At 42.8% G+C, this 22164-nt stretch overlaps 2 protein-coding genes across 7 annotated transcripts in view; one reads left to right on the top strand and one right to left on the bottom strand.

Annotated features, from left to right (window-relative positions):
- The first annotated feature begins 66 nt into the window (after positions 1-66).
- On the top strand, positions 67-3777 carry guk1b (guanylate kinase 1b). 2 transcript variants are annotated; one of them, XM_061296974.1, is made up of 9 exons: positions 67-450; positions 1041-1155; positions 1434-1475; positions 1741-1860; positions 2379-2475; positions 3094-3232; positions 3314-3398; positions 3462-3547; positions 3627-3777. In XM_061296974.1, the coding sequence occupies exons 2-9, from the start codon at positions 1044-1046 to the stop codon at positions 3657-3659; spliced, it is 714 nt and encodes a 237-aa protein (XP_061152958.1). In that variant the 5' UTR covers positions 67-450; positions 1041-1043; the 3' UTR covers positions 3660-3777. The 2 variants fall into 2 exon arrangements, with proteins under 2 accessions (XP_061152958.1, XP_061152959.1); XM_061296975.1 differs by lacking the exon at positions 1741-1860 and having other exon boundaries at positions 70-450; positions 3627-3774.
- A 37-nt stretch (positions 3778-3814) lies between these two features.
- The window catches only part of obscna (obscurin, cytoskeletal calmodulin and titin-interacting RhoGEF a), a 29426-nt gene continuing 11076 nt past the window's right edge, over positions 3815-22164 (bottom strand). For 2 of the 5 annotated variants that reach the window (XM_061296880.1, XM_061296885.1), the window contains 52 exons: positions 21871-22128; positions 21536-21802; positions 21177-21443; positions 20842-21108; positions 20491-20757; positions 20159-20425; positions 19828-20094; positions 19487-19753; positions 19088-19354; positions 18734-19000; positions 18351-18617; positions 15786-18254; positions 15644-15710; positions 15345-15412; positions 15155-15267; positions 14880-15080; positions 14706-14788; positions 14467-14640; positions 14247-14406; positions 14072-14173; positions 13825-13989; positions 13571-13729; positions 13318-13495; positions 13122-13235; positions 12893-13060; positions 12706-12808; positions 12421-12550; positions 12243-12348; positions 11107-11206; positions 10768-10901; positions 10585-10697; positions 10220-10388; positions 10045-10132; positions 9783-9983; positions 9644-9704; positions 9474-9551; positions 9219-9391; positions 9100-9126; positions 8861-9013; positions 8747-8792; positions 8599-8676; positions 6783-8511; positions 6594-6710; positions 6400-6522; positions 6157-6324; positions 5981-6086; positions 5661-5900; positions 5142-5365; positions 5042-5056; positions 4742-4838; positions 4526-4675; positions 3815-4393 (listed from right to left, as the gene is read on the bottom strand). In XM_061296880.1, coding sequence (XP_061152864.1) covers positions 4213-4393; positions 4526-4675; positions 4742-4838; positions 5042-5056; positions 5142-5365; positions 5661-5900; positions 5981-6086; positions 6157-6324; positions 6400-6522; positions 6594-6710; positions 6783-8511; positions 8599-8676; positions 8747-8792; positions 8861-9013; positions 9100-9126; positions 9219-9391; positions 9474-9551; positions 9644-9704; positions 9783-9983; positions 10045-10132; positions 10220-10388; positions 10585-10697; positions 10768-10901; positions 11107-11206; positions 12243-12348; positions 12421-12550; positions 12706-12808; positions 12893-13060; positions 13122-13235; positions 13318-13495; positions 13571-13729; positions 13825-13989; positions 14072-14173; positions 14247-14406; positions 14467-14640; positions 14706-14788; positions 14880-15080; positions 15155-15267; positions 15345-15412; positions 15644-15710; positions 15786-18254; positions 18351-18617; positions 18734-19000; positions 19088-19354; positions 19487-19753; positions 19828-20094; positions 20159-20425; positions 20491-20757; positions 20842-21108; positions 21177-21443; positions 21536-21802; positions 21871-22128 — 12059 coding nt within the window. In that variant the 3' untranslated portion in view covers positions 3815-4212. The remainder of the gene's footprint in view (positions 4394-4525; positions 4676-4741; positions 4839-5041; positions 5057-5141; positions 5366-5660; positions 5901-5980; positions 6087-6156; positions 6325-6399; positions 6523-6593; positions 6711-6782; positions 8512-8598; positions 8677-8746; positions 8793-8860; positions 9014-9099; positions 9127-9218; positions 9392-9473; positions 9552-9643; positions 9705-9782; positions 9984-10044; positions 10133-10219; positions 10389-10584; positions 10698-10767; positions 10902-11106; positions 11207-12242; positions 12349-12420; positions 12551-12705; positions 12809-12892; positions 13061-13121; positions 13236-13317; positions 13496-13570; positions 13730-13824; positions 13990-14071; positions 14174-14246; positions 14407-14466; positions 14641-14705; positions 14789-14879; positions 15081-15154; positions 15268-15344; positions 15413-15643; positions 15711-15785; positions 18255-18350; positions 18618-18733; positions 19001-19087; positions 19355-19486; positions 19754-19827; positions 20095-20158; positions 20426-20490; positions 20758-20841; positions 21109-21176; positions 21444-21535; positions 21803-21870; positions 22129-22164) is intronic. The other 3 variants (XM_061296882.1, XM_061296883.1, XM_061296881.1) reach the window with 3 other exon arrangements.

The raw sequence follows: 22164 nt of genomic DNA on the forward strand, positions 1-22164 counted from the left end.
TTATGAAAGGCTCACTCTTGTGATGAGTCAATGTTAAAGAAATAGGTCGCTGTAGGATTAGCCGGGTCAAGCCCAGGCATGGCTCAAGTGGAACCAAAGGAGCCTCGCTTGTGCAATTCTGTGCTTTTACATGGAAAGATTACACACGTAACAACAATTCATGTATATATCATATCAGATTAGTTCTTCACAGAGATTACAGTCCCACTTCCCAATATGTAAATAAATGTATGTCAACTGTCAATACACCAAACCTGTAGTCCCTTTCAGGTGTGGATTGACTTGATAGAAACAAGCCGGCCCAGCATGCAGACGTGTGATTGGTCCACGGATGTTGCGTAGAGGAGACGGCAGTAATTGAGGTTGACAGTGAGCTGATCAGCGAATCCCTCAGTCAACATCACGCTTGACTGTGTGCTCCACTCCGTGTCTCCTCAAGAGTGCAGAAAGGTAAGCAAAATATCTTAAAATGAACTCATTTGGGGAACTGTCACTTTTGGAACAAGTTAAACTAATGATATTATGTGTATTTGTACTATATTTGTTTGGATAAGATATAGAATGCCTATTACAGAAATAATTGATATTTTTAATATATAGCCATTAATAAGTGTGTGGGAGTGAATGCGAAAAGAAAATCCAGTTTCTGATTGGATGGCCACTTCCATGTTAGATGTCAACAATTATTAATATAAGAGAAAAGGAGGGAAAAAAAACTTAATCAACTACATTTATATTTTATATTATGTTTAATGAAAAAAAAATACACAAACACTTTGAAACTAGTGTGTACGTATATGTGTGTTTGTCCGTCTGTCTTAATGCGTGTGTGGCGGTGAGATGGATAAGGGAAGCAGCAGGGATCAAAAGATTAGCACAGATAACTTACCAGGACTTCCGGTTTAGTAACATTTCAGTTGCAAATGGAGTATGTACAATGAAGTTCCATGTACATACGTATGTACGTACGTATGTACGTACGTATGTACTTATGTTGATCACTCATCACTCGTGTGTGTTTGTGTGTGTCTTTTTGTTAGACAATGTCAGGACCGAGACCTGTGGTGTTAAGTGGCCCGTCTGGAGCGGGCAAGAGCACACTGATGAAAAGGCTCATGAATGACCACGAAGGAGTGTTTGGATTCAGTGTGTCACGTAAGTGGGACAAACTTTTCCAGTTAGCTTCAAACCAGTGGAGGAAAAGATGTATTAGGTTTTTCTCTATCTGATGGTCTTTGAATTTTTGTTTCTATTGCAAAGAACATTTGTCAATTACAGAACATGTACACAAATTTTCCTTCCACACTCAGGAAAAAAATCCTTCTTGATTGCATGAAAGTCAACCAAGGGAATCTATCATAAAACAGTTTTTTTTTTGCATCAATTCCAATGGAAATAATAATATTATTAATGATTTGCTGATCTCCACATAGACACAACAAGGAACCCTCGCCCTGGAGAGGAAAACGGCAAAGGTACTGCTGAGTCAGGGATCACATCTGTGGCATGGTGAATGTTTTAGCACCTGAACTGTAGTAACCCTGGACACAGCTTTGCACCTGAATTAAAAAAAATTAGAACTTTCCACCTCTCCCAGCTTACCTCAGGACTCCTGCATTATTTCTTACTCCCAAGTGAACTGCAAAAACGGTTTTGTCCGTTGCCTCACACTGTTTCCCTTCCTCTAGACCGGGATAAACCTGTGTGTGTGGGTGTGTTCCTGTTCTGCTTTCTCCGTAGGCCTCAACGCGCTCCCCATGCTTCTGGGGGCTACTTTACTGCCCGTAGCAGACGTCTTTTCCTCAGAAGACTTAGACACGTCATTTTTGTGTCCAAATGAATCAGACACCAAACATGAAGGTGACGGTTGGTGTGATTCCATACGCGTATATCTTAAGGCAGAGTGACGGGGGTTACTTTCATCACCCTGGAACGCTCTCTTTGGATATATAGGAAGCGCTCTTTGGATATGAAAAATAAAAGAGAGGAATATTTTGGGAATCATGTTTAAAACATAAGTACACTTTGGAGTAAAACGCTTTTGAAAATAGCCCCCTGTGATGCCTCCGTAGTGTCTCCTCTTGTCCTGTCCTGTTTTGTGGAGGATTGTCCACAAAAAACTGCAATAGTGTGTAAACAACCTGCAAACAATCATTAGCATTAAAGGAAAGATCAATATATCTTCATTTCTTGAAGTTTTCTTGGTACGTCATAATTTCCTCTCATGCTAATGATTGTTTTGTGATAGATGTTTCTTTAGGGAACAAAGAAACACGAGTGATGTTCATATACTGTAGAAGCCATCAGATTGCATGGAACATGCCCCATGTGTTTCCATTGTGCCGGTTTTAATCTATATATATGATCCCTTCATGCAGATTACCACTATACCACTCGAGAGGCTATGCAGGAGGGCATCCAACGCGGCGACTTTATTGAGAACGCCGAGTTTTCTGGAAACCTCTACGGAACAAGGTAAACATCCGATCCAGCATCTCTGAAAGTCAAGTCAGGACTTTAACTTCAAAAAGTGAAACTCCGTTTTACAGAATCAGAATACCTGTAGGTTACCTGAAAAAAATCTTAAATACACCAATCAACTATTTGAATTTATCGTAATTTTCGTACGATAAACTGTTTTTTTATGCCCAACCTTTGAACTGGCTTATATATGAAATTTTCATGATTTTTATAATATTGCTAAATGATTTTCCCATCATTTGAGCAGGGGGGGCTTATATTCAGGTGCGGCTTTTAATACGGAAAATACGGTAGTTACTTCCGAGCAGTGTCAGTGTGTTCCTATCTCGTCAGCCATCCTATAAATAGCTAACTTTAACTCAGTTGCCTTGTATAAGAGCGCCATTTAAAACTAGTCCACGTGGTTCAAGAGGATCAAGAGGATATTAAACATCTCGAGACAGATGGAGCTTTAACCCCATGATGCGCCGACGCAAGTGTGTGTGTGTGTCACATTCAATCTCACCTTCTTATTGCGAGGTAGGCGCAGAAAGTGTTAGCGGCTCGGATCAGTGCGGCAATCCTCTTAGCTTGCTCGCTTCATGTCAACAAGTGTGTGTATGTGTTTGATAGTAAAGCTGCCATAGAAGACGTGCGGGCCAAGAATCTCATCTGCATCCTGGATGTGGACATCCAAGGTGTGCGCAGGATTAAAGAGACGGACCTGAACCCCATCTACGTCTCCATCCAGCCTCCATCGATGGAGATTCTGGTAAATGATCCATTTTATGTCTACAATATTAGGTACACCTGTATATTCTGATACAGTAATTTGTTTTTTTGTATTTCTTAGGAAAAGCGCCTGAGAGACCGACAGACAGAGTCCGAGGACAGTTTACAAAAACGTCTGGAGGCAGCTCGCATCGACATGGAGCTCAGTAAGTTCAGACAGGTTTTGAAAATTCGAAGTTAAAGAGATATCAAGAATTATTTCTCGTCAGGTAAGGAGCCAGGAGTGTTTGACGTCGTCATTATAAACGACGACTTAGAACGAGCTTACGATGAGCTGAAGGCCATCCTTAATGATGTGAGTCAAAATGCATATTGAAACTTCTGATTGTCCAATGCTTCCACTAAAATCTAAATATCTTTTTCTCTGTGTACAGGAAATCCAGAAGGTTCAAGAGACAAAATCCTAAAACAAACAAACAGGAAATTCGTCAGCATCGCAAAGTCCATCTTCGTCATTGCCTGTAAACACAGCAAACAATAAAGTCTGTGCTGAAGAAATGTTGTCTTTTATGCCCAGAAGAAAAATATTAAAAGTAAAGTTGAATAAATAACATGACGGCAATTACTAGTCAATTTAATGCCATTTATTTCACCCGTCATCCAAAAACTCATCCAAGCCGGTGGTTGACACAATCAATTGTACGACTCAGATATCCAACCTAAAAATAAATTCTCATTTACACATGAAAACAAAAAGGGTTGAACAATGTTATATTTAAATTCAAATGTGACATGCACAGAGAAACATGATCATGTCCAAACTTGCTCGCTGAACATTACCCCTGATATGTTTGCATTTAAACCAGAACCAAACCACATAGAACACTCTTACCACAATGCTAAAATAAAGGGATATGCAGCTTTTTAAGACGCATCACAGTTTCCTCAAAGAACAACTGATTGACACACAACTTTGTTAATACCATGCTGTACCCTTCCATTGTTTTCTCAGTTGGCTCACTACTGGAAGAAGGGACCCTGAAGCTTGGTGCGTACTTGGTCTCTCTTCTCTTCCTTCTGTATGAGGTATGCTTTGAGCTTATCAGTAGAGAAGCACACCTTGGAGTGGCGTGATCGATGGGGAGCACGATGGGCACGCAGCCAAGGGTTCTGGAGACACTCTGCCGCCGTGGGTCTTGCCCTTAAAAATAAAAATCCATTGAGACAACCCAAATCTCGATATCTGGATTAAAACTCATTCAATGCCAAAGATGTATTTTTTTTTTGTCTTTTAAGAATCCAGACATTCATTGTCTCTCGCTGAGATGCTCACCAGGATTTGTTATTCAGGCTGCTCTTCATCAAGTTCAGGGCTCCTTCGGACAAACCGGGGTAACATCGTCCAAACTGGATTTTCCCTTTCTTGATGTTTTTGTCTTGTTCCCAGCTCAGTTCTGCATGAAATGGGCTGTCAGCACTCAACCTGCCAGACAGCAATTACAATCAGCAAGGAGGAAGAAGACAAACTATTCCAAATTGATGTGCTTACATAATAAACAAGAGAACTCCGATGGCCCAAACATCAGTCTCAGGCCCAACACCTTGGCCCTCTAGGATTTCCGGAGCTTTAGGGAGGACAATATAAACTGACAAAACAGACAGAAACATGATGGTGTTCATAAAATATTGTGCAGTTATTGGCACTGGCAAGTTCACGTGCATAATACATTGTGAGTTATTGAACATTTAAATCAGTAAGGAATACTGGAAACAAAATGATGAGAAAATTGGTTGTTGTGATGTTATTGCCACTCATCCATCCATCCAGCCTCCAGTAAAGAAAGTGTACCTTTGCTGCGGTGCTCTGTTGAAGGCCATGACAGTCAAAGGTTTAGTATATTAGAGAATTAACAACGCGACATAAGGTCAAACGATGGACTCATAGTCACCTTTACTCTCCGACAGACCCTGCAGATGCTCAGTGTGGAGAGGCTGACCAGGTGTGAAAGACAGAGCTGAGCCAAAGTCAACAATCTTCAGGTGGTTTCCGTCGTCTACCAGCATGTTGTCAGACTTGAGGTCTAAATGGACCACGCGCCGGCCGTGAAGGTAGTCGACTGCACTCAGGATTTGACCAAGCAGCTCCGCCACACTAGCCTCTGAATACACATCTCTGCAAAACCACAAATATGCAACACAGCTTAAATTGGCACAAGGTGTTTGCAACAGAACTTCAAACCATGGCGGTAAAGACGGTCAGGGGCGGAGCTAGAAGGTTTTCAGTGCGGTGGCCAACGAGAAATGTAAACTCACTAAGGCATGGTGTCTAACTGTTCCTTGATGATCAGGATTGTTACCAGAATCCTGCAAAGCTTTCTAATGTGATGATCGTTTGAATCAAAACATTTCAATACAGGCCCACTGTGTTCGTACTTTTTCGTGCTGCGGTGGTTTCAAACATCTCTCACCTCGCAGCTAGGTTGTAGAGCAACTCTTTGCCAGGACAGAGCTCTTCCACCAGCACCAGGTAGCAGGAAGTGATGTAAGCACTGTGCAGTTTTACCAGGTGGGGATGGTGAAGCCTCCTCAAGAGTTTATATTCCCTCAGTACCAACTGTCTCTGCTCCACCCGGTAAGGTGTGATCTTGGCGGCAAACACTTGGCTGGTTTCAGCATCGCGACATAAATTGACCACGCTGAAACGACCCCTGAGTCCAAGATAACAAGAAATAATCTGGAATGGAGCACAAGGGCGGAACAAACTTCAAGAACTTCCTAAAAGCCTAACCTGTTGATCTCTGAGAGGAAGTTGTAATTCCTTTGTGTTGGTTGACTTTCTGAGCCAGCAACCTTTGAACCAAGGCACTCAGTCTGGATGAGAGGAATGTTTGCATCTGTGCAACAACAAAAAATACATCACTAGATGAAGGGATGAAGGTTCTTTTGAAAGTTTCTTGCCCTCACCTTCATGCTGAGTTGCCATAACAACCGGGGCGGAAGCATCGCTGAAAGGTCCTGCTCCTGTCTTAGTGATGCAGCCGATCCTGAAAACATAAGAAGCTCCTCTGGGGAGATCCTTTGCCACATAGCTGCTATCATTCACATCTTCTGAGAGGACTGTCCAGTCGCCACCTGAGGAGCAATGTAGCATTCTTTTAGAAGACGACATGATGTAGCCTACAAGATGTGTTTCGACTGTGAACCAACCATCTGTACAGTACTGCACACAGTAGGTAACCGGGTCACTAGACTGAACAGGCTTCCACACCAGCAGTACTCCACCTCCGTCCAAATGAAACACATCAGCCTTGTTGGGACGGATGAGAAGATCTAATAAAATGAAATATAGCAAAATTATTAAGAGTGTTTTGTGAGCAACTGACAAATTACTAATTTGATACCCTTTGATTTTTTGAATGCTGGTATCTTGAAAGTTGGCAAACGCTTGGAGGTCCTCTTCTTTGGACTCTCAAGGCCATGCTCCCTTTCAGGTTCCATATAGCCCTTAACAATTGGCCCTGTAACATTGAAACAAAGATGATGTATGTTCTTTAATCGACCATCAGTGTAGTAATGAAAAAATAGTTCACCTCTTTTACTTAGATCTTCTTTACTGGATGATCTCGAAAACAGCTTGGTCAAACTTGATGCTGAAGCTCTCATTTTCTTTCTGAACGACATGGAAGGTGTATCTGGCTTCATTATCTCTCCAAGTGTTGGTCCTAACTCTGCGCTATCCAGTTGCGAGTAGGAATGGCTAGCCCAAGATTGCCTTCGAAAGATATTAAGGAGGCCCAGCTTTGGGGATTTTCCTGCAGGTGGCTGAAGTTCGAGAGCTGGTGCAGATGCATGTCTTTGCAGGCCGTGGCTTTCTTTCTTATCTTTTGCCCTGGGAGGTCTTTCAGGAGCCTGGAGAGAGGAGAGGCTAGGACTTGGACTAGGTGTTGATGACATCTGCAAGCGACATATGTTGGGGTTGGAGCGGGTACGGTTACGTGGTGGAGCTTGGGGAAACTGGCCTCTGGGTTTGAGTTCTTGAAATGACCGAGAAGATGATGAAATCATAGGCTCCCTCGGGTCATCATACCCTTCGCTCTCTTCTGATCTGTACCTCCCTCTGAGCTCCTCATATGAACCAAGTCTACTGGAGGACTCGGAACCACCGTGTTCCAAAATAAACGATTCAGCCAAGGAACCCTGGGAGCCAGTGAAGGCGTCACCCTCTGATTGCTCCTGATCCATCCCGTGGCTGATTCTGTTACCCACAAGAAGGTTTAATGGAGCAGATCTACCGCCCGATGCGGCGGTGCCCTGTGCGGCGGTGCCCTGTGCGGGAACAGTTGAACCCCTCCTTCTTATGGGTCTTCGAGGTTTCGGAATCACCAGCAGTTTCCTTCCTCTCACTTCATCGTCTGTGAAATCCTCCTTCATACTTTGAGTACCTTCTTCGTCACCTGACTTTGAGGGCTTGGGTGAGCTGGGAGAGCGCCGAGAGTACTCATCGAGAGACCTGCTCCTTCTCTGGGGTGGAGCATTGGTACGGGTCATGGTGCCGTCAAAGGAAGTAGACTTGTGCATGGTTGGTTGGATGGACCCCCGTCTCTGGCTTCGGTTGACTTCCATGTCATCCTCCACGTATTCTATGAGAGGTTCATTGAGGCGCCCCGACATGCTCCTCCGAAGTGGCTTGCGACCTCTTTCCTGCTTCTTGGCCTGAAACTTGTCTCGTAATGTCATGTGTCTGGCAGACATGGGTGAAAGCTGATGAGATGAACTGTAGAAAGTGCTACGGATCACGCTGCCTCGAGGGATTCGACCCGCATCACTCCCTGAACCTTCGTCACCATCGGAAAGGTTGAGAGACGGACTACTGCCCTTGTTGAACCTTCTTTCATTCTGAGGAGTTTGGAGATACGAAACATCTGATGACGCAGCGGACTGCCTGCTTACACTCCGTTCTAGCATGCTCATCCGACCAACCAGCTCGTCATCATCCTCCTCCTCCCCAAACGTCACTTCTTCCTCCTCGTATAGACCTTGACGAAGTTTGGTAAAGGGTTTCGGGATCCGTGCTCGCTCGCTCAAGGGGTCATAGTCATCTTCTGTTTCTTCTTCTTCCTCTTCAGTTGGGCTGCAGTGCTGGAAGAAGTCCCAAGAGTCAGCCTCATCGTACTCGGATGATGAACCACTGCTCGGAGAGGTGCTACTGTTCTCCTGGTGTTCACGGGGAACAGTCACCGCGGTGTATCTGAGAGGCGCATCCAGGAGTTCTGGAATTGGCTTTAAGGTGAGCACGGAACCAACACAAGTCAAGGAACGCTGGGGGCAAAGAAGCAAAAGACAAAGCTGAAGACAAATCGCAGAATTTCTCATTTCCACGAGTTTCGTGAATCATTCATAACTCACCTGCCATTTTCTTTTTGAGATGAAAACCTTTAAACCCTTTGTGTTGATTTCATCCGTGTCTTCCCCTGCATTTTCATCCTGATCACAGTTAAATTTTGGTTGATTTTCATTTTCAAGTTGAAAAACTGCAGAACAATTTAGGTCTTACCTGGAGCCATTCATGGCTCAAACACTCAAAGGCAGATGGCCGCTTCCTATACAGGGTAGACAGGAATTAAAATATTTTGCACAGTGAAAAAAGAAAGGATGCAACAAGGCCTACTCAGGGTCTGGTTGAAGAAGACTGCGAAGAAAGGCTTGGGCCTCAGGACTTCTACTCATGACATCGGGGGCATCCCAGTTTAAGGTCCCTTCTCCCACTCTCAGTAGTGTAGCACGGTCGGTTTCACCCACAAAGGGGCAACGACATAATAGACTACCAAAGAAAGGAATAGCAAAAAAAACCTGCGTTTACGATAATGGATAGATGTGTAGTTCTGTTTGTTGCCTGGTGAGACTTACCATAAATACGCCATCACACCCACTGACCTGTTACAATTAGAAATTCTCTTTTGTCACACAATACACAGCTAAAATATTGTGATTTTTTATTGAAATGTCGAATTTAGATTTCGACTCACCAAATATCTGTGCCCGCACTGACAGGTTCTTGATGAACAATTTCGGGTGCAACAAACTCCGGCGTACCAAACATGCTGTATTGATGTCTGGATGTGTCTACTTCCTGGCAGAATCCAAAGTCACAGATCTTGACTTCATCTCTAGGTGGATATACCATCAGGATATTCTCTGGCTGAGGGGTTATACATAAATCAACATGAATATTGTATTAATAGAATTTTTTTGCTAGTCTTGTAATTGAGCCAAAATCTCACTTTAATGTCCAGATGCAAAATGTTCATGCTGTGAATATGTCCAACACCTTCAAGAATTTGCTGAATATATGACTGGACCTGGAATCACAAAAAATTGACTGTCTTATAGCAAAATTCACAAGAACAATATACATTGTAAGAGAATTTGAATGAGGAAAAACATCTCTTACCTCCTTCTCCGAAACTAACCCTCTGAGTAACAAATGGTCTACAAGGCCGTGAGAACAGCAGCTAGTGATTCCATATGTTAAAGAAGTTCATCTACTAAGCAAAACGGGTTTATTGTTTTTTTTTTTTAAGAAGGGATACATTTCCGTAATGAGCACCAGCGTGCGCCGGGTGCAGAAGAAGTCCAGTAGACAAGCCACCCTTGGATGTGCCAGACGGGAGAGCAAGTCCCTCTCCTGGAAGGCCCGGGTGCGGGTGCTACTTCGCAGTGGTAAGAATTTGGCAGCGAAGACTTCGCTTGTCCCTCTGTGGATCACACGCTTCACTACCCCAAATGTTCCCCTAGGGATGAAAAAACTTAGATGAATCTCAACAGAGATGAAGCAGAACAATATGGACTCACCTTCCAATTTCTTCACCGACATCATAGACGGTGAATAGCTTCCTTCTCTTCCCCAACTCCACCTCTCTCTCTTGAGACCCTAGTGAACCTAAAAAGAAACAGCGGTACCATTAAATAACTGAAAATATTTAGTTTTCCTCACAGTCCCAAGAATTGGAACGATCTATTGTCTCACCTTCCTCCACTAAGAGCTGAGCTTGACACGACACATGGCCAGATTCATTGTAAGACAAGCAGGTGTAAATACCGCTGTCTTGACTTTCTGGGCATACTATGGTCACTGAACAGCGGGCGGCATGCTGGACAATCTCCACATTGTCACTGGCTCTAAGTTCTTCTCCGTCCTTCAGTAATAAAGCATAGATCAAACTTCAACACCCAAACAACTGTGACAACACTAATCTTTCTTATTGTAAGCCCCATTTGACATCGTTACAATACAAGTGAAAACAAAAGGGTCCCAATAAAGCAAATAAATCAAAAGTACAAAGAATTGAATTTCTTAGTGAAGCTCTTGTTTCACTTCTGCAGGACTCCTACCTTGTACCACTGTATCTGCGGTATTGGCCTTCCTGTAATGATGGCGGTAAATGTGGCTGATTGTCCTGGTTCAACACAAACGTCTTCAGGAGGTACTTGGATGAAGGGAGCAACTGAACAGGACAGCAAATAAGTTCTAAAAGAGTGATTCTTCATTTGATTAATACAGAAGAAAAGGAGTACCATCTGTAATTTCCTGCATTTGCTCTGAGATATAAATTTCCTCTTCTTCCTCCTCCAAGTAATACGAAGGCTGCTGCTGTGTTGGCTGATCCATTTCTGCTAGTTGAGGAACTTCTGCAAGACTAGACTCAGCTCTGGAGAGCAAAAAAATCAATTAAGAGGTTAGTGTTTTAATTGTTCAAGTGTTCTGCCACCCCAGTTAAAATGGATCTTTGACATCCAATGGCAATGAATGAGATAATTAAGTGGGTGTTCGAACCCTAATCCTACATACGTAATCTCTTCTCTTACCCCCAAAAATTTAAATGACATTTTCATTTGTATTAATGAAATGCTCACTGTTCATGAATGGGTGTTAACTGAGCAACCGAGGAGGGAGTAAAATCTGTTTGCAGCCATTTATTCACAAAAGCAGATGACCAGCCCTCTGAGTCTGCATCTAGAAAAAAATGCAAAATAGCATTCTGTTAATAATTGGAATGATTTAACAGACATGAGTAAAACGTACATTACCTGCGATGACACAGAAAACACAACCGTGTCTTACCTGCTGGCTTCAGGCTTTAGTGAAACTACAGTAAAGTATCCACCACATCAACAAGACATGTGCCCACTCCTGTATAAGAAAATCTGCCCAGCACATGACCATCTTGTATTTGTGGTGACGAAGAGTTAGCTGGGCATGCGTTGACAGGAGGGGGGAAAACGGGAAACACTGATCGGGTTATATGTTATCGTGACAATGATGACTTACATGGAGCGGTCCGCATGAGGAAACCTCTGTTTTTGGACGAGTAGGGGGAAGATGGAAAACATGAAGGTTATAGAGAATGAAATGGTAAAATACAGGAAAAACAGTGGTACACTTGCGCAATCTTTAAGAACGTGATCCATGCCTTTACAAAATCGATAATACATACTAGTAAAAACAACTTACATTGTCAGAGGCACAAATTTAACAGACTTTTTTACATACAAACAAATGGATTTTTTTTATTTTGTAGTCTAGCTCCCAGTTCCTCTGTATAGTCATAGTTTTCGTTTTGTTAGCATAAATAGTATCTCCAACAACTCTCAAGTGGTTGAATTTATTTAAGTACGGTAAGTGTGACCTCAATCGATTGACAATAACTCACAGTGAAAAACAGATGAATGAATATAAATGACGATTTCTCTTTCATCCGTGTTTTGCTTACTAAACTGCAATTGGTATGCTACCTAGGTGACCCAACTCCAGATGTAGGCAAGTGAAGTAGATGAAAGGAAAAGTAAGTAAATGTCTGACAGAATGGATGAATTGTCCCACAGGACTGTCAAGTGGCATTATAATGGGAACAGACATGAACTGTGGTGAACGATGGCATGTGCTTACTTCCTCCATGTAGAAGAAATGAAAGTATGTCCCTAAAAAAGTCCCCTAATGACCGCTTTGTTCTGTAAAGCATAATTACCTTGTATAGCTCGAACTGTCCTACCTTTAGGAGGTAAGTCTTGCGCCTGGTCACTCTCAGATTCATTCGGGGCGACATAGGAGGGGCACAGTCCGGCCTTGCATTTAACACAACCAAACTCATTCGATAGCTGGAGTGAAACAAAATTTTCGATGTGCATCAGTGACGATTTATTGACGTTGTACATATGAGCTCATCATACCTCACACTCATACAGTCCGATGTCTGCCTCTGTTGCACTGATGACCGTTAGAGACAATATTCCACTTCGGGAGTCATTCATGACTGAATATTTTTGCTTGTCAGTCAACTCTTTGCCATCCTTCATCCACCTGCAAGATGCAATATAAGAGAGTTGAAGGAAATCTGCCATCAAACTGGATATTTCTAATGTAAAAGGGCATTAAAAATATATATTTATTATTTGGCTTGTAGTGGCATAAAAGTGCTTTGTATCAGAGATTTTGGGGAAAAAAAGCATACCGACCTGATTCTGGGCAAAGGAGTTGTACGAGTGGAACAAGTGAAGTGAATGTCTTCACTCTCAATCAGACAAGTACTTTCCAGACGACTAACAAATCTGGGTGGCGCTGGTGGATTAAACAGTAAAGGTTTTGTAAATTGAAAATACAAAGTGTCATTAGAATGATATTGAAATCTCTCACGAGACTCACCCTGCACGACAACGGTAGCCATAGTACCAGTGCTGCCCATGCTACTGGTAGCATAGCACACATATTGTCCAGAGTCTTCAGTGGTCAAACTGTCCAAGATCAAAATGCACGCGCCTGACTTATCTGCTGTGATAATATGCCGAGGATCATCCTCCAATACGAGGCCATCTGAGGAGAAGACATCGTGTCAACCGATGCAATGCCAGTCATTTTGCGTTATTATTCTGACCTTTGAGCCAAGTGATCACAGGCTTAGGCAATCCCGCAACCTTGCAGCTCAGTTTGACGGTCTGTCCGATCTTTGCCCTGTTGTCCGACAGTAGTGATGTAAACACAGGGGGGTCTAATTGATTGATAGACATAAACAAAGACAACATTTAGATAAACTTATTTAAAAATTGAGGTTTGTCATATGCTGTATGTACTGTTAGTAGGCAGGATGGCTCGTTGCTGAAACTCCTTCAGGTCTTTGAGCCAGGAAAGTTTCACCAGTGGTGAGCGGCCCTGCAGTGTATATCTCCGCACTGAGCCCCTGTGCTCATGCCAAAGCTCCCAAGTCTTCTCATCACTTCCCATCGTTTCCTTTAGCTCTACATCATTCAACTGAGATTGATAGAAACAAAATGTGAACATGAATATTTACATCAACAAGCGTCCACCAATGGATATTTTATTTACCTTCATTTTATTCTTGAAGGTGAACGTATCACAGTTCTTATTGGCATCTCTTTTTAGTTTGCACAGGACAATACATTCCTTGAATAGGAAGATTTGTCTCTGATGCCCTCTGGAGGTCTTTTTTGTTTCTGGAGATTCATCCCACACTGTAAAGGCGCCCTTGGAGGAAAAACAGGAATACCGACATGTTTCTCATTCATAATTCTTACTTCCTAGAGAGAAATTTCCAAGATGTGGTTGATACTTTCGCTTACCTGCCGGACAGGCTCGCCCAAGGCTGTCAAAGGAGCAGGGTAGTTTTCAATCAGGGAGACTTGGTGCAAGTTGTCAGATCTCCAGGGTAGACAGGACACAAGAGAGTAGGCATCCTCCAACAGACAACAGCTCTGACCGCTTTTGGCCTTGTTCTTAATTAACTCCTGAAAGGAAATTAAAATCCGAGTTGACACCTTGTGGACAATTATGCAATGTTTGAAAATGTATAAATTATTCATCATTGACCTTCAGCAATGCTTGATATGTCTGAATCCTTTCAACTGGTCTTTGGAGGAAGGTCAAAGTATCTATGACTGGAGCTTCAGGTCTACCAGAGCCCGGTAGCTCCTGTAAAACAGTAAAACCGTATTTGTCGTCTGTCACATTGTTTATTCAGATTGACTATCATTGACAATCTTACTTTGAGATATTGTTGGGTAGCTTTATCAGCAATGCAGGCCTCTGCTTGTGATTGCCCGAGCATGTAGTGAACATACTCTTCAAGATCTTCAACGTGATGGATCAAATGCATGGCGACATCATCGTCTGTTGTACACTCTCTCAGTCCAGGGAGAATAGACCTGAAACCGTAGCTCACGTCAAAATCTGCCGTCCACTGTTAAAACGTTAAAATTGCATACTTTTCATGAAGAAGGACAATGTCCTTTATATTTCTGAAAATGATATCTTTCTGGTTGATGATGTTGATGGGAACATGGCGACTTGAGTCCAAATAATTTAATGGATGAGAAATAAACATCTTCATCTCTTTGACAAACTCTTCTTCACCATCAATCAGACCTTGGATCAGTTGGCTGAAGAAAACAACATTTTATTCAGTAATAGACAATTCGAACAGTGCTCTGTATTGTGACCAAACCTCAAAGCCCTTCTATACTCTTCTCCTGTGGAACCAATCTCATCAAGATCCTCTTGAGGTGCCCGCAATTGTGTGAAGGCCTCCTGTCAAAACACAAACAAAACATAACAGTGCTCTCATTTCTCTTCATTAGCTGTTTATTCATTTTACAAACTTCTAGAATGAACATCTAACCTTTCTCTTTTTCTCCAGGTAGGCTGGACACACCCATCCTTGTCGAGCAGGATTGGTTTTGGTGGGTTTGGTTCTTACGAGCCATTTGCCTGGATGGACGGAGTCTAGGACCTCGACAAACTGACCCTCTTTCAGTAAAAAACTCTCCTTGCTTCCACTGTTTGGGTTGCAGTCTGCTCGGGCCACATACATTTCAAACGTCTAAGGGAATTAAAAAGTTAAAGAGGTTTATCAATAAAATGGACAATTGCAGTTTAGCCATTGAAAGCCCAAACCTCGCGTTGATCCTCTTCCCCTTCAGATTCTGATCCAGAGACAGTGCTGGCTAAAGGTGTGTGGGCCATATGGTGTTTAGGAGATGGGGTCCTCATCTGTTCCTCTTTAGTGCCTATAAATGAGAGTGATACCAGAGTAATAATTGATCAAAACCTGGAGCAAACTAGGTCTAGTAGGATCACTTCTCACCTTTGACTTGTAAAAAGTGTTGATCCAAATCCTTTGGAGGCTTTTGGTCTGTTGCCTTAGGAAGCTCCCTGTAGTGATATACATGAAACACCAAGTTGTCACCATGAGAATAAAAAAGTGGTTTCAAATCCAGGTCCAGACAGAATCCCAGCCACAGTTTGGCTTTAACTGCTTCTAATCAAGTGGCTGTTAAACAAGCTAGCACTTGTTTACCCGATAGCTTGGTTGATTAGCCAGTGCGGCAGAGTCCTGAACTGGGATTAGACACATCTGGAATAACAAAACCTTGGCTCCATTACCTTGAGTTCTTAATTTCCACAGGTTCCATCACATCTGGTGCAGTGTCATAATCAGATGGACTTGACACTGTTACAGAAAGACAATTCAATGCAGAAAACTAAAAATGTGTTCAGGATAAACTACACGTAGAGTATTACTCACTCGAGCTGGTGGCGATGAGAGACGATGTTCTCCTTTTGTGAAGGCTCAACGGAATCTGCTGCTCTGTCAGGTTGTAAGCTTCCCACAAAGAGACGTCTATATTCTCGACGTAGTTATCAGGATCAGTCCCTGAAGTTGGCTGATCTTGAATCTGTGTTTTTTCCTCAGGTTTCTGTGAAGCCAACTGCAGTGGAGTAATTGCGGCAAGAGGTGGATGCACTTGCCTGTGGAGTGTTTGAACAGGTTGTTGAGGTGCAACCACCGTTATGTTTCCGTTGTAGGACGTAGTACCAAACTTATTGACCACCTCACAAGTGTAGATGCCACCGTCACTAAGGGTCAGTTCAGTGATAACAAGAGAGCATACACCTCCCTCTGGTGTCTTAATACAATGTCGTTTGTCACTACTGATTGGTTGACCATTTTTAAGCCAGCGCACGCTCTCGTACTGTCCTTCGACAGTACACACGAGACTGATGGTACCATCAACATCTACACACTGGTTCCTAAAGACCTCTTTCAACACTGGTCGTGTATCTTTGTCGGTTTTGTAGTCTTTGAAGGGAATCTGGATCTTGCCATTAGTCTCTTGCATTTGTGGTTCATCTTCAGCACTCATGTAAATCGTTGGTGTAGTATCTTGGACTGTCTTCTGGAGAACCAGAATGGTAGGCGGGGTGTAAGGTTGGGGTGACGTTTCATCAAAGAAGCCAGCAGGTTGAACGGCGCTGTGGTCAGGTGGGATCTCGGTCAAAGCTTCTGAGAAAGTTTCATCTTCAGAGATATAGAGGAGAGGAATTTCTTCTGTCATTCGCACTTCTTGTTGTTCGTCCTTCCTTTCCAAAGATCCGGCAGCTATTTCTTTGTCCGTTTCAGGTTCTTTTCTCATCGGTCTTACTGGATGTTTAATCAGCTGTTTGGGGACAACTGACGTCTCTACCAGATCAGCATCTGCAAGTACTGATTGTTTCATCTCAAGTCTTGATTCTTCATCTTTCAAAGACGCTGCTCTCTCTTTTAGCCGTTGTTCTCTGGATGTTGTCACCGGTTGTTCATCTTGATCTGTCTCAGTGTCTCTTGACGTTTGCTTTTCCATCGGTGTCCTTGTTTTACTTTTTGACCTAACAGGTGGCCTTGGGGGAATTATTTCAGTCTTTGTATCTTGAGGCGGCTCTTTTCTTTTTACAGATTGACTCTCCAGCTGATTTATTGATGGCACTTGCTCCTCTACTCTCTCTGTGGTCTTGATTTGTTTTATGGGAATTTTCTCTGCATTTCCTTTGCTAGAATCATTGACTGTAGCATTTGATGACTGTAGAATGAGCTCTTCAGATTCTTTTCTGACATATTCCGTTGGGTCCCTTTCTCCTGCTGCTTTTACTTTTGACCTCACAGGGGGTTTCAAACCCTCTTCTGCCTTCCCCACTTCACTATCCTTAATAGTAGACGTTGCTTCTTGTAATATTTTGCTTCCAATGGATGTTACGGTTGGTTTTACATCCTTTTTCTCCTCCTCAAGTCTCTTCCACAATGTTGTCTCTGAGTGGTCATCTAGTTTTTCAACTTCTCCGACTTTCTTGCAAGGTTTTCCTTTTTGCTTGTCTTCAGGAATCATGCCTGGCTGACTCACTTCTGGCCTAATTTGTTGCTTTGCTGGTTGCATCCTCTCTGTCTCAACATTTTCAATCAGAAGCTCCTTCTCAACTAACATTGCTGGTCCTTTGTAAACCTCCGTTTTATCCTCCTGTTGGTTTGAATCCTGAGCTAAACCAAAATCTGTCTTGATGGATTTTTCAGTTTTGATCCCCTTCTGGTCTTTAGTTTCTATTTGCAAAGACTGAATGGGCTTTTTTATGTTCAATATCAGCTCCACATCCCCTTCTAAAGCAGTGATAGATGCTTTGCGCAGTGTCCTTGTCTTGGGTTCTGGAGGGATTGGGTGAGCAACGGGAGGATTCAGATTCTCAGGTCTGGATGAATCCTGAGCATTTTCAAAGTCTGTGTCTATAGATTTTCCAGTCTGGATCCCCTTCTGGTCTTTAGTTTCTATTTGCAAAGACTGAGTGGGCTGTTTTATGTTAAACATGGGCTCTGTATCCTGGTCTAAAGCAGTAATTGATGCTTTGCGCCTTTTCTTGGGTTCTGGAGGGATTGGGTGAACTATGGGAAGATTCACACTCTCAGGTTTGGATGAGCCCTGAGCATTTTCAAAGACTGTCTTGACAGGTATTTCAGTCTGGATCTCCTTCTGGTCTTTAGTTTCTATTTGCAAAGACTGTTTTATGTTAAACACTGGCTCTGAATCAGATTCTAAAGTGGTGATTGATGCTTTGCGCAATGTCCTTTTCTTGGGTTCTGGAGGGATTGGGTGAACATCGGGAAGATTCACTTTCTCAGGTGTGGAAGTGGTACTCCTTGTTTGCGGAAGTATCATGGGAGGTTCCTCATCTGGCAAAATGGTCTCAGATGCTAGAGTAGGGAGTTTCAAGGTGAGGGGAAATATACCAGATTACTACATCCTGTTGCTGTACATTTATTTAATACATACGCAGTAGATGTACCAACCTTTTACAGACACCATTGCAGAGGTCTCTGTACTTCTTGCTTGACATGAATAAATTCCACTGTCTTCTGAAGTTAGCTCCTTGATATGAAGTTCCAGCAAACTGCCATCTTGGTTCATTGAATACTTCTTGTTTGCTCTTATTGGCATTCTGTTTTTTTTCCATTGTACTGACACTCCAAGTGTGGACAGTTCGCAGCATAAAACGACTGTAGCTCCCTCTTTTGTTTCTGTGTTTTGTAATTCTTTCTTGAAAAAGCAAGGTAATTCTAGAAGGTAAGAAGTCATCCAAATTTTAAATAACAGACTCACCTGCCCAATCAATTGAGATCCAATATAATAACTTAAAAGTGAATGGTACTATAGAATTTTTATATACACACACCTTTGACAAAAACAGTTGATGTGGTTTCTGCACCACCTGCTTGACATGTGTAGCTACCACTGTCCTCAGGTTTGACCTCCTTGATGTTGAGCTGGAGAAGGCAGCCATCTTGCGTCATCTCATACTTCTTGTTGGCCCTAAGAGGTAGCCTGTTCTTCTTCCATTGCGCTGGCAATCCAGGTTTGGACAGCTCGCATTTCAGAGAGATTGAGATGCCCTCGTCCACCTCTATACTTTGTAGGTCTGTCACAAACAACGGTGGCAGCTCTGGGGAAATTAAATTTCAGAAGATGACTGGCAAGAATTGGTAACATGCTATGAGTGAACCACCCAAACACTAAAATAGATACACACCCTTCACTGACAATGTTGCCGCAGTCTCTGCACTTCCGGCATGACACGAATAACTACCACTGTCCTCAATTTTGAGGTCCTTGATGTTGAGTTGGAGGAGGCAGCCATCTTGTTTCATCTCATTCGTTCTGTTGGCCCTCAGAGGAACTTTGTTCTTCTTCCATTGCACTGGCATTCCAGGTTTAGACAGCTCACAACATAGAGAGATTGAACCTCCCTCTTCTGCCTCCACATTTTCTAATTTTTCTTTGAAGACTAATGGGAGTTCTAAAAAAGGCATATAATTGATCAATGTTTGGGTTATAAACAGAACAGGAGAACTTTATGTTGAATATATAAAGTCTTTGACAAATTGAACTTAATATGTCAATGATTCTGTGTCTACAAATAAGAAATTACCTTTGACAGCTATAGTTGCAGAAGTCTCTGCACTTCCTGCATGACATGTATAGCTTCCGCTGTCTTCAGGTTTGAGGTCCTTGATGGTGAGTTGGATAAGACAACCATTTTGTTTCATCTCATACTTCCTGTTGTCCCTCAGAGGTTGTTTGTCGTTTTTCCATTGCACTACCACTCCAGGTTTGGACAGCTCACAGGACAGGACAGCTGTTAATCCTTCCTCTAGCTCCATACTTTGCAAGTAAACTTTGAATGAAACCGGGCGCTCTGGTGGAGGTTTAGTAAAACATCATTATACATAATTAGGGTGATATAAAATGCTTTTCCTAAAAAGGACGCACCTCTTACAGACACTGTTGCAATAGTCTCTGCACTGCCAGCTTGGCATATATAGCTACCACCATCCTCAGGCTTGAGGTCACTGATGTTGAGCTGCAGGAGGCTACCATCTTGTTTCATCTCAAACTTCCTGTTGGCCTTCAGAGGCAGCCGGTTCTTCTTCCATTGCACTGGCACTCCAGGTTTGGACAGTTCACAGCGTATAGACAGTGAGCCGCCCTCCTCTGTCTCCACACTTACTAGTTCTTCTTTGAAGAATAATGGGAACTCTATTGGGCAAACCATTGATTAAATTTCATGAGAACTAACTGTACATTGCAGAAAAATACATACCCTTCACAGTCACTCTTGCAGAACTCTCTGTACTTCCTGCTTGACATGTGTAGGTTCCACTATCTTCAGATTTAAGGTCCATAATGTTAAGCTGATGAAGGCAGCCATCTTGTTTGATCACATACTTCCTATTTGCCCTCAGAGGTAACTTGTTCTTTTTCCATTGCACTGCCACTCCAGGTTTAGACAGCTCACAGGACAGGACTGCTGTATCTTCTTCCTCTGCCTCCGTACTTTGCAAGTCAGCTTTGAATGCAACTGGGATTTCTAGAAAAGAACGATACAAATATGCTTACGTATATGAGCTCACAAAATTGTCAAGTGGACGTTACCTTTTACAGAAACTGTTGCAATGGTCTCTGCGTTTCCTGTTTCACATATGTAGGTCCCACCATCTTCAGGTTTGAGGTCACTGATTTTGAGCTGAACGAGGCAGCCATCTTGTTTCATTTCATACTTCCTGTTGGCCCTGAGAGGCAGCCTGTTTTTCGTCCATTGCACCGACGCTCCAGGTTTGGACAACTCACAGGACAGTACGATTGAACCTTCCTCCTCCACCTCAATATTTTGTAACTTTGTAACAAAAAATGGAGGCAGTTCTGGGGAGATTCATCACGGCATTTGGTTAAGGGGACTGTATCATCTTTTGGAGCAATGAAGTTTCAAAGATACAAGAACAGTACCTTTTACTGACACGGTTGCAGTGGTCTCTGTACTTCCTGCTTGACACGTGTAACTTCCACTGTCTTCAGGTTTGACCTCCTTGATGTCAAGCTGGATGAGGCAACCTTCCTGCTTCATCTCATACTTGTTGCTGGCTCTTAATGGCAACTTATTCTTCTTCCATTGTATTACAGTGTCTGGCTTCGATACCTGACAGCGCAGGGAGACAATACCTCCCTCCTCACCCTTTACATTCTGTAAATTTACTTTGAAAAATGGCGGAAGTTCTAGGAAAAAAATAAGTCAAGGATGAGAAAAGGACTGTGAAGAGAATAGAAGAAGACACTGCACCTACCTTTTACTGTTAAAGTTGCAGATGATTCTACACTTCCTACGTGACATGAGTAGCTGCCACTGTCTTCAGGTTTAAGGTCCACAATGCTAAGCTGGAGAAGACCGCCATCTTGCTTCATCTCATAATTCCTGTTAGCCCTCAGAGGCAGCAGGTTCTTCTTCCACTGCACTGGCGCACTAGGTTTAGACAGCTCACAGCTCAAGGTAACTGAACCTCCCTCATCCATCCGCACATTTCTCAAATCTTTCTTGAAGAATGGCGGTAGCTCTGGGTAATAATGGACATCGCGTTACCAAAATATTAATATAATGATACTTTTGTCTATATAATGCATGTCATCAATTGCAATAAGACCTTACCTTTGACTGTAACAGTTGCAGTAGTTTCTACATTTCCTGCTTGACACGTGTAGCTTCCACTATCCTCAAGTTTAAGCTCCTTGATATGAAGCTGGAGAAAGCAGCCATCTTGCTTCATCTCGTACTTCCTGCCTGCCCTAAGTGGCAACCTGTTCTTCTTCCATTGTACCGGCAGCCCCAATTTGGAGAGCTCACAGTAAAGCACGGCTGAGCTTCCCTCCTCAGTCTCAACATTTTGCAACTCTTCCTGGAAGAATGGTGGGAGCTCTGGGGAAGAAAAGAGGCACAAATGGACATAATCTTCATTTTGTAAAGCACACTAATTCCTATATTACCTCTCACAGTAAGCTTGGCACTGGCTTGTGCGTCGCCTGTATCACAAGAGTAAACTCCAGCATCCATTGGTTCCACTGCATGGATGAGCAGTAAATTGACTTTTCCCTCCCTTCGTATCTCAAATTTATCGCTGTCTCGAAGAGGGATGTGGTTGCGCCTCCAGGTAACAGGGGTGGTGAAGTCAGAAGTTGTGCAGGACAAAGTAGCAATTTCTCCTTCCAAGATTTGAACATCTTGAGGCTTCTCCTCAAACAAAACTGAAAATGAAAACATCTTTTTAGATCAACAAATCT

The sequence above is a fragment of the Syngnathus typhle genome, linkage group LG14 (genome assembly GCF_033458585.1).
Source record: "Syngnathus typhle isolate RoL2023-S1 ecotype Sweden linkage group LG14, RoL_Styp_1.0, whole genome shotgun sequence".
NCBI lineage: Eukaryota > Metazoa > Chordata > Actinopteri > Syngnathiformes > Syngnathidae > Syngnathus > Syngnathus typhle.

Bases quoted from the DNA above. Each gene is read 5' to 3' on its own strand.
- guk1b (XM_061296974.1), top strand. From the start codon at position 1,044: ATGTCAGGACCGAGACCTGTGGTGTTAAGTGGCCCGTCTGGAGCGGGC. The intron at 1,476-1,740 runs GTACTGCTGAGT...CTTTCTCCGTAG, and splicing joins TGGAGAGGAAAACGGCAAAG to GCCTCAACGCGCTCCCCATG. The intron at 2,476-3,093 runs GTAAACATCCGA...TGTGTTTGATAG, and splicing joins GGAAACCTCTACGGAACAAG to TAAAGCTGCCATAGAAGACG.